Source organism: Rhipicephalus sanguineus, unplaced genomic scaffold (assembly GCF_013339695.2).
Source record: "Rhipicephalus sanguineus isolate Rsan-2018 unplaced genomic scaffold, BIME_Rsan_1.4 Seq6732, whole genome shotgun sequence".
In the NCBI taxonomy this organism is placed as follows: domain Eukaryota; kingdom Metazoa; phylum Arthropoda; class Arachnida; order Ixodida; family Ixodidae; genus Rhipicephalus; species Rhipicephalus sanguineus.
The window spans coordinates 10366-21153 of NW_023615742.1; the positions used below are offsets into that span (position 1 = coordinate 10366).

Genomic DNA, 10788 nt, shown 5'->3' on the forward strand with positions numbered 1-10788 from the left:
AGTGGTTAAACTTTGGCCGGGTGGCTGAATCGGGTGACAGACAGACAAACAGAAAGACAGACAGACCGAAATTTCTGCGTTTAAGTTCCCCAAGAAAGACTATCGTCTTTAAAAAAAATCACAGCATATCCACGGAGTGAATGATGATGAGTGGGCGAAGCTGCGGAGGTTCATCGGTAAACCGTGAATCTTCCGTGAATTCTGCCCAGTACATCATCACCGACGTGAGATCGGGCGCGTTTATACTAAAGGTTCGATGAGTTATGACGACTTGCAGCTCACTTTAATGTTACATGTACGCTGTGAATTTTCATTGTTTAGAAAACCATTGCTTTAGAAAACATCTGGCGTCTTTTCGTTTTGCTTTAGAAACATCTGGCGTTCTTTCGTTTTGCTTTTAGAAAACATCTGGCGTCTTTCGTTGGTTTATTTCATCAATCAACGGCGTTTTGAACAAAATTTTTATTGTTTAATCACGCACAGGAGAAATCTCACCAGGCACTACCTTGGAGGTAAACAATGGGTGCTAATGGGAATGAGAGACAGAAGAAGTCGGCTTTTAGCTAACACTTACACTTCTACTTCTACTAACGTTTCCTACTGGAACATGCCAATGGCTGCTAATGGGGAGTGAGAGACAGAAGAATTCGGCTTTTAGTTAACGCGCACGCTGCGAATTTTTTATTGTTCACCAACGCACAGGAGAAATCTCCCACCGGCACCACCTTGGAGGTCAAGATCTGGTACTAGCGTTACGACTGGTTACGCACTACTACGACTACGAGGGACGAACGGGTGCCGCCTTAAGGAGCTTCGCCCCTAAAAACAAAGAACACCGGGCACACCTTGCATCAGACGCCCCCGTGTGGCAGGGGACGCAGGGGGTCACTCCACGCGCCGCAGTTTAAAAGAAAAAGAAATATCTAAGAGCGTCTGATTCTCCATTGTCGACACTTGCAGCGCGTTGCTGTGACATCTGTGACAGTTGTTAGTTCACGCTTGCCCTGTGCATGCCTGTGCGTTTTTTCGGGCGTCCTTCTTTGTGCTTCAGCGGCGCGCTGCAAGTATCGAGCTGCTTCTCGTTCATTGTGTGACATTCCAATTTCTTGCAATCGCATTCATTGCTTCGCCCTTGCGGCGAAACTGTGACTTTTTTTTTGTTTTTGTCAAGTCAATGAAATGCCCGCGAGATCACAATGACCATCCCAGTGAACCACAAATATTGTGTAGACATCCATGGTATGTTTCTCATGGACGTTGTAAATGTCTCTTAGATATCCATAGAAATCCAAATTACGAAGATTAGATGTACCCGCAACTATAAAAAGCTCGACCGAGTAAGGTTGCAGGCACGTTACACATGAACACTGAATGGACATTTAATAGATATACATAGACATTGTCATTTAGTAAATAAAAGCTTTCTTCATGCACTTCGCACACTTACCGCATGTAGTTGGTGTGTTAGACCTGCGGTCCCATGGCAGTCTTGCTTATTGCCGCTCGGCTATACTTTATAGAAAGCATCAAAGGCGTGAGGCTGGCCGGATTGCGGCGTTGATGCTTTCTATAAGTATAGCACACCAGCTAAGAGCCAGACTGCAGTGGGAGCGCAGGTCTCTAGCACACAAAACTATACATGCAGCAAGCCTGAGGAAGTGCATAGAAAAAAAGTTCTCATTCACAAAATTTTAGCAATGTTTGGTAAAGAAAACCCCAACCAGCCTGGCATTATCATCAAGCACAAGCTGCCGTCTAACCTGCATGTTTATGCTGAGTCCAAGACCTGAGAGATTTATTGCAGCAGACAGCACATTGTTTTCAAACACATTTATTGAACATAAAATGAAATCAGTCTTTGAATGTAAGGGTAATGTAAGTGAAGTTATGGGAATAAATTATTACTGAACAGAAGTCTTCAACGAAGTTCACTTTGAAGGCTTCGAAGTTATGTGAATGAAAAATTACTGAACAAGTCTTCAACAAAGTTCGCCTTGAAAGCTTCAAAGTTATGTGAATGAAAAATTACTGAACAAAAGTCTTCAATGAAGTTCGCCTTGAACGCTTCGAAGTGATGTGAATGAAAAATTGCTGAACAAAAGTCTTCAACGAAGTTCCCCTTTAAGGCTTCATCATGCTGCATGGCTACTCATCACAACCACTTGATCCTAAGAATACAACAAAAAAGAGAGTCAGTATAAGCTATCCAAAAACAGCGAAAAGAAATACTATAAGACATTCCAAGCATGAGCATACCAGCAGTACTGCTACTCAATATTACCATGAGAAAGAAATGCTTGGCTTGGATTATAATGCCCCACTCCTCAACTTAGCAGAAGAAATTGAGAAAGATGATGCATACTGCAGAAACACAGCAAATGCAGATTAATAATGCATACATGAGCAATAACCACGTCACTCATTTCAGCATATGTAAGTATAGCTATTCCTAGAAGCTAAAGAGCACTCTGAAATGCCCTTGGGCCTTAAGAGTATCAATAAATAAATACAAAGACCTTTCACTAATTCGTGCTTCGTTGTAAATTTCAGTTTCGGAACATCATACTACAAAGAGTGATGTTTTCATACTAAAGTGCAGCAGATAAGAGCTACACTGGACACACATTTGAGTTTCCAGTGTATGCCTAATTGTCTGCCACATTGTGTCATAAAGTTATGGGATAACATTCAACTTGTTGAAAATTTCTCAGAGGCAACTTAACGTCCAAATATGATGAGAAACATAACCATTAAAGGGCTCAACAATTGATCAGAACATGTCACAAGATTCTAGTGGAAATGAAAACTAACTTTCGGGACTATTTTTATCATGGTGCTTGTGATTTAAGTAGGAAGTATAAAGTGCTATAGAAAGTTAAAAAAAAACGCATGTACCACTTCTGCAGGGAAGGCTTGGTACAATGCGACAGAGAATTGAGCTAACTATGCAATTTCTTGTCATTTAATACATTATACTTCTTGCTTAAACTGTGGTCTTTAAGTCACACAGCCATGTGCACTTTATTTATTCCATAGCATTACAAGATAAAAAAAAAATGTTCTGAGAAGCAAAGCCAGCATCACGGCAACGGTGGCAACAGCACACCTGCTGTGAACTGTGGTGTCCATGATTGCATGGAGATGCACTCAAGTGCTTTTGTAGGCAAACTTAAGAGTGATTACATATACTGTAGTCTTCATGTGAGATACAAAAAGCTGTTTACTAGTTTTACCATAAGTGGGTGCCACCACTGGATGAGCAGAACTACTGATATAGCCTATAAACTCTCGCAAATGCTGGCATATGATTGTTATCATGCTCACATATCACTGTTTCTAGCATGTTTTCCAAGCACAACCCTACCAGCAGTGGCCGATGGCCGATCATTGGACACATCTTGGATTCCCATCGGCTTCCGTTTTCATTGGCCAATGCCCTGACAGCGTGATAGAAAAGGGCATGGCCTACATGCAAAATATGGATAAGATGGCAGCGAAAGTGGCCAATTTATTTTTTAAGTGCGTGTTTCCCGTAGTTGTTGGCTCTTACCACTTATTAGAATGAAACAAAAGGTTTGAAAGATATCTGCCACATTTAAGATGGAGGCCAAGGGCTTTTCTGTAATGTGCCATGGTTGCTGGCCAATGTTCTCGGAATGTGCTTGGCCATCAAGCATACTCACTTCTTTGTATTATTCTTCTCCATGGAAATTCGTGACGCACGAAGACGTACAAGCGGTTAAAAAAATGAGACGGAAGAGCGGTTGTGTCCGTTTCTCTAGCACAGTTTGTCGTGAAGTCTTACAAACAGCTACCGAATAGCCACGTGCTAATATTTTTTCCGGTCATTAATTGAGTTCGCTCTGATTGCTCTACGGAATACTTCATTTTTCATTTCTTTTATCCAGAGGACCAGACCTGTACATGCGCTCGCGCGCAGTGCGACGTTTGAATTTCGCACCTTTTCCCGCGCGCGGCACGGTTCGGCCTGTGCACAACCTTAGTGCGCTAAAAAAAAATAGTTCACCAATGCATCCAAACAGGCAATTTTCACGAATTTACAAACTGCAGCGGCCGTTATGCGCTTGTGTAATAGTGCACAAGTCATCAAAAATATTGCAGTTAATGTGTCTTTAAGCGTGTATTCGCATGTACCGAATACACTCTCCAACCACGCGTGTATGACTGCGCGGCGCGGCCGGCGGCGGCGCCTTGTTCCTTGTTCGCATGGCGTTGGTTGAAGGTGGAGGTGTGCTGTGCAGGGGGGCGACGAGCTTCTAATTCAAGTTGAAATAGAAGGTGAGTAAATTTCAGCAGTCTCTCTATTTGCCCCTGTTCCCTCTATGCAATATGGGATTCGATGACGAGGTTCACTGAGGCGAAAATCGCGGATGCTGCGTACGTAGTGCATGTAGTCCTAACTCTTTTCAATGTGTGTGATTGCACATGCCGTAGTTTTCCCATGTTACCAGCGAAAACCGGGCATATGTCAAACGTTCTTCTGTACGGTGTTCGAGCATCGCTTCAATTCGCCTTAATTTTTCATGAGCGATCCACGGTTTTTCTGTGAAAACTATTCGCGATATGACAAACTGAACGGACTGCCACCTGAGGTGTTGCCCCCTGCATGGTCCGAAAGACAGTTGCCGAGCCGCTGATGCAGTCTGTAGCTGCTACATCTCGGTAAATGCAAGGTTCCACTTAGTGTGCAGTATGACCGTACTTTGTATCAAGCAGCGTCGAGCTTCGTATACTATGCCCTTTAACACGTAGCAGCGAGTGGCGTGTGGTCGGCGTGCGCGGCTATTTCTCGTTCGCTTCTGGAGGAGCGCCTCGCGTTGCCACATTGCCATGCTGAATTCTTACTGGGTTTTATTACTTTTAATCACAATTTCCACCATGAAGGCATAGATTTTGTCAGTCCGCACAAGTACTGCGTAGAATGTATGAATATTTCAAGTGATGAAATAATGCTGTTTTTATCACTGCAAGGTTATCTTTCTGTTGGCACCACAACCTCTGAATATAATAAAGACTTCTTTCCAAGCTTTTAAACATGTGTAACATTTCTTTGATAAACTTAATAATTTATTTATTGCTTTTTTTTGTTACAGATCAGCTATTTCTCCCTAGAAGATGGCAGCAGTGCTAAAGATGCCATGCACAGAGAGCTCCAGCACATTGTATCTAAAATGGTCGTACAGAAGTACAGCTGGGTTTCTGAGAACAAATTAGCATTTAAAAGCCTGGCAAATGTGCTGCTGTTTCTCCTTGGTAAGTGTCAATAAAAAACAAATTCTAGTTTTCTCTCCTGCTCTGCAGGACATCCTCATTATGAGGTTCAGTATTATGTAGACTTCTCCATGTTGTGATATTTCGGTCGTAGTTGTTTAGAAGATGCTTCACCACGACCAGTATATTTGCACATACTGCATTACTGATGTTTGTTTGGAAACTTGTCCAACTGATACAAATTTTTCAGAGTTTATATATGCTGCCTTCATGAATACTGCCAACTTGTGCCATCAGGAGCAAGAATCAGCATTGAAACAAACAGTTTCACTACTACCAAGATGCTTCTCCAGTGCAGTGTTCAATCATGTTATTTTCTGTTTTATTGGAGTTCCTATTTTTAGGAGCCGAGAACCAGAGCACATAACCAATTTCTTTGTTTAACAGTCAGCAGCACTGCTAAGCAGCAGGACTCAACAGAAGCTCCCCGGCAACTACAACATCTTGGTACATCGACTATCCCAGCAACGTTCATAAATCTCAAAGGACATACGTACAGGAAGAAAACAAGGACATAATAGAGTGCTCGTGCGCCAATGCTCCTTCCATAGTGCTATCAGCAAAAAAGTATGATCTTTTATAATTTGAAAGAATATATGTTGTTCTGGAAGAGGGTGCCAGAATAGAAGATTAAGTGGGACATTTTTGTTGTATTTCTTCATCTTTTGTTTCATATTGATGGGGTTCTCACAAAACTACGCAAGCTACTCCATTAATAAGCTTGTAGTTGAAAGTGAAAAAAAAAATATGTATCATGCTGTCCAATCAACTCTTCCTGTCCGTGCATGTGTTCTGATCTTCATAATCATGCATAACCGATTAGCCTTCCAACAAATGTTCCCGCTATGTGTTGAAAATTGTTGAAAGCCTGAGAAATGACTTTTTAAAGAGAAGCTCATGATTTTTTGTCTCCTTGTATTTCACAGGTGCCAGACGTACCCTGTTCAACACAACCGACGCAGCTGTTTCGGACATAACAAAAAGGTGGCTCATGTTCGCTGTGGATCAAGAAGGTGCACTTATGCAAAGACGGCGTGCCACCTTGATGAAAGACTCCAACAGAAGCCCAAGCAACACTTTATAATCGCAAGAGTTCAGGAAGGAATATAAAAATGGCGTATTGCCTTGTATATATTCAGCGTAAAATAAACCTGAAGCACCAGAAATATTTGCCTTGTGACTTGTTTGGGGGGGTGGGGGTACAGACAAAATGTAGAGAAAATGTAGCCGGGCACCAAATTTTATTCAAGACAAAAAACTACAAAAAATGTGCCAGAAATTACATTGGCCAAAATGCTTGGCCTCCATATCTAGAACATGCTTGGTTATTGCATGGTGTTCCACTACAGTGCCAACCATGGCAAGAGGTGTTTCCAATGATTTGCCAAGCACGGCCTTCCTTTGCTTGGCCAATGGTAGGCTTGTTACAACTGCCAAGCTCGTATTTGCTTGGCCTCCAATAACTTTCCATTCATGGACAGCTTGGCCACTGATGATTTACCATGCTTGGGCCAAGCAAATTTTGCTGGTAGGGAACTCAATCTACAAAGCAGATAGAAAATTTTAAAAAACGTTCTACAGTGCTTTCCATTTACATCACACTGACTGGATACTGTGACCAATGAGCTTCGATTGCAACAGAAAAAAACTGGGCACTGCAGAAATTAGCTGTCAGTTCCTTTAAGCTTACTGCAAAATGCATAGCAGGTTTATTACCTCTTGCTGCATTCCTGTGCCTTGCTGGGGCATGACGCAGCCATTCTCGAATGGCTGCCTCTATGGCAAATTCATTTGCAGCGTGAACCTTTTGCACAGCACCTTTGAGAAAGTCAAAGCAAATAATTGAGAGACAAAAAGTGACACCAACTTAAACATTCAATCAAGCCAACAGCCTGATTTCTTTCCGATGACAACCGTCAAAGGCGGATACAAGATTTTGTCCAGGGGGGGGGGGGGGCAGCTAATGAGAAGTCTGATACTTAAAGCTTTAAATTTGTAATAAATTTGTAAATGCAAATGACTTATTTAGTAATATTTTGTCCACTATGATTATATTCCCCATGTTGTTCCTTTATCGATCTTAGCTCTACTTCCATGTTCAAAATGATGTATATATTTCACTATTCTATTGATTGGTATAAATATGCAACGTGACTGTGCTGCCGTGAACCCTTGCGATAGGAGCAAAAACAAAACCAAAAGACAGCTTTCTTTCACCTCTCTTCCAACCGTTTTTAAGAGGGACTAAACACGAAGTTGATTCATTGATAACGACACACACACTCGGCTTTCAAGAATTAAGGAGGGGAAGGAGTTAGGACATCTGACCCCCCACCCCCTCCGGATCCACCAGTAACAACACTATAACAATACCCCTGCGTAGAGTAGCCAACTGGACTGCTGTCTGGTTAACCTCCCTGCCTTCTCCCTTTTCTGTAATCCTAGAAGCAAAAGCATGATGCTTAAAACATTTAAAGCAAAGTCCAAATGGCAGCCACCTGACAGTTTTTAGTTGAACGGAGAGACCTCTTTCACCAAGGAAACAAGAGAAGCTATCAATCAAGTACATGAAAAACACTTACTTATTATGCAAGAGGCAAGACGGAGCTCGCTGAATCTACGCTTTCCTTTTTTTCCAAGCCATGAGAATTCCGCTGCAAGATTGTCACAGAGCAGGTAGCAAAGAATTCTTTTTGTGCACGCAGCAGCATTGATTCCACCTTTGTTGGCAAGCTCTTCCACCTGAAATAGAGGCAAGCCAATATACACTTATCGTAAGCATGCAATTAAAAACTGCACATATCTCATGAATATATATAAAATAATGGCTTTACTAAAAGAGTACATCGACTACTTCAAATTTTCTATAAATATATGTAACCTAGGGGACAAATTAAAATTCTATTCAGTGGTGGCTGAGGATTTACACACTGCACTAGTGTTGAAAAGAAGGAAGACATTAGGTGGCCCTCAGACAGCAAAACACACACAACACACAACCTCAATGCACTTACAAGCACATCTTTCATCTGGCCAGTCAACTTGTTATCGAACTGTTTCAGTGACTCGTACTCCGAGAACGGGCTGGAAACTAAAGGTGCATTTCCTTTGGCAGCATTGGACCGAAGCCGGCCGATCAGCCCATGTATAAGTTCCCCATGCTGCTTTTGAACCATTCGCAGCACTGTCAGCTTCACGAGTACTTCATGCTGGAACTCTGAAATAAAATGGTACAAAAAGCCTGCAGACCCCTAACAACCAATCTTTGTTTGTGACTTTTGTGCTAATTTGTATCTCTGATAATCCCAAAATTGAACTTCAAATATTGTAATGCATCATAACTATCCAAGTATAATTATGATCAATTTCGACATCACTCAAAACTCCCACCTAAAATTATAAACTAGTGGCCTACCACAGGGGAGTGCCATAATGCCAGATGTGCTAAGGTTGAAGCTTGGGCTAGTGAGTTGGTAGATAGTGCGAAGAAGGGGAACAGTGCTAAAATTTTTTAACAAACACAAAGAAAGACGGACGACGCGGATGGCCAGATGTGGTTGCACTTTGGCGACCTTGAAAGTGCATGTGAATGCTTTAGTGGAAGTTAGGGTGTGACACTCCAGGCAAGTGTTAGCGCGGAAATTTCTGTAAACAATTAAACGACACAACACACCCACCTGCCGAGCACCCACATTTCTATCATGAGTGTGCCCTTTTGAAAAAAAAAATTCCTTGCTACAGTACTCAAAAAAGCCATGCACTGGTGCCAACAGCCAGAACCACGTTGACAGCAGCCACACAACAGAGTGAAGAATAACGCTGCAAACTTGTCTGTGAGACTGAGAATACTCTCATTAATCGTTAAACATCACAGGAGGCCCCTGTCCTAATCATACTAGTGACAATATCCAGATGTGCTGCCTACTCAGATGAACAGTCACGGTTATTCAAAACCAAATTAAAATTTCTCAAAGGCAACATTCACCACATTAATTTGGAACGATGTGCTCAAGTCAGTAATGCCTGTGTACGCTAGACAATCAATGACACAAACATTTCAAGCTTTAACATTCGATGTCGGGAGTCCTTTACAGAAACTTCATGTATGCTAATCAGTCAGGCACACATGGGAAGAATGATAGAAAGAGAGAAAAACGAAGGAGAAAGGCAGGGAGGTTAACCAAGCTTGGCTTGGCTGGCTACCCTACACGGAGGTGGAGGAATAAGACAAGCTTTACTTTAGTGAATACGTGAAAAGCTGTATTGACAACAAAAAACAGCACACTAATTCCTCTCAAGTATCTAGCCCTACATTGCACCTGGCAACATGAACATGCATCCAAAGTTGCACTTTAACCAGACAATATCTATGAAAATCTCATTAGTTGATGCTGAACGTACCCTCTGGGGTTAGCGCCTTCCTGTTTTTTGCCCGTGCAGGAGGTGAAGCCATGGCTGCAGACAAAACATGAAAATTTTAATGCAGGTTTGGTTAAAAAAGTGTCAGTACTGGACTGATAAGTTTACCGGGGGCACATATATAACTGAAAACACATCACTAACGAGAAGCTTTCACAGTTTACCAGAGTCACGCATGCCAGCTTCAGTCTCCTGGCCATCCAGCATCTCTGCAAAGAAAGTGCTGCAACGTCACCCAGCTGCCCAGAATATAGGGATGACTAAATATCCATTCAAGGGAAACTATGCAATTTATTGTGCTGGGCTCCTAGCAGCCCTACAACTTGGCCTAGAAATCTTAAGTTTAGATACAGCTAAATTGATTTACATGCTTCAATGGCGCCTTTATAAAGGATACTTTTTTAAAATTACATATAAGTTAATATATGCTCTCCAGCATAAGGAAAGTGGAAGTACAATGCTTACCACAACCATGTTCCGATTCGTCAGTCACTTGAAAGATCTGCAAAGTATTGAGTAGTTAGTCAACTGAAGATGAGGCCAGAAATGTGGATGATTACGTTCAGTGTTTTCTGCCGGAGTGTCGCAGTCTCTGTCTGCAAATTCAAAACCATGTCAGACAAGAAGCACACTTAAGGACTTATTTGCTTACGTGTTGAACCAGATGGGCCAGGAAAGCTGCTGGGGGGTTTCAAAATAGCATTGAAGGTGTGGCTTGGCTTTGACATTTTAAAAAGAAATATGCAGCATTGACCGAGTGTGGCAACAAAGAGAGACTTAGTATGACGTATTGTAAAAGGGTGAGCTGCTGCTTGCCTGTCCTTTCTGTTGGTTGCCAACCTCTTGCAACTGGTTTCCTCCTTCGTGAAATTCGTCGCAAGCATTTGCACAAGTGTTCTCCATTCCTGCATGCAAAAAGGAATATTACAAAAGAGAATAATGCTCTTCGTATGACAACTTACGGTTCATCTGTGGACGGTCCATTTGAACCAGTGAGGTCTGTGAATGAAAGTGGCACTTCATCATCGCTGATTGTAACGACTTGGCTTTGACACCTTATTAAAAAGACAGAACAAC

The 10788-nt window shown here is 42.1% G+C and overlaps 1 protein-coding gene and 1 long non-coding RNA gene across 3 annotated transcripts; one reads left to right on the forward strand and one right to left on the reverse strand.

Moving 5' to 3' along the window:
* Nucleotides 1-1566: 1566 nt before the first annotated feature.
* Nucleotides 1567-10000, reverse strand: LOC119378073 (uncharacterized). 2 transcript variants are annotated; one of them, XM_037647319.2, is made up of 6 exons: nucleotides 9876-10000; nucleotides 9694-9747; nucleotides 8313-8509; nucleotides 7875-8034; nucleotides 7009-7110; nucleotides 1567-2168 (listed from the first exon to the last, which is right to left on the reverse strand). In XM_037647319.2, exons 1-6 carry the CDS (start codon nucleotides 9916-9918, stop codon nucleotides 2146-2148), a joined length of 579 nt encoding a protein of 192 aa, XP_037503247.1. In that variant the 5' UTR covers nucleotides 9919-10000; the 3' UTR covers nucleotides 1567-2145. The 2 variants fall into 2 exon arrangements, with proteins under 2 accessions (XP_037503247.1, XP_037503245.1); XM_037647317.2 differs by having other exon boundaries at nucleotides 1568-2168; nucleotides 8307-8509; nucleotides 9876-9999.
* Nucleotides 4204-6424, forward strand: LOC119378074 (uncharacterized). Its single transcript, XR_005180921.2, has 3 exons — nucleotides 4204-4299; nucleotides 5115-5274; nucleotides 6219-6424. It is a non-coding gene; the product is annotated as an uncharacterized LOC119378074 (long non-coding RNA).
* Nucleotides 10001-10788: the final 788 nt, after the last annotated feature.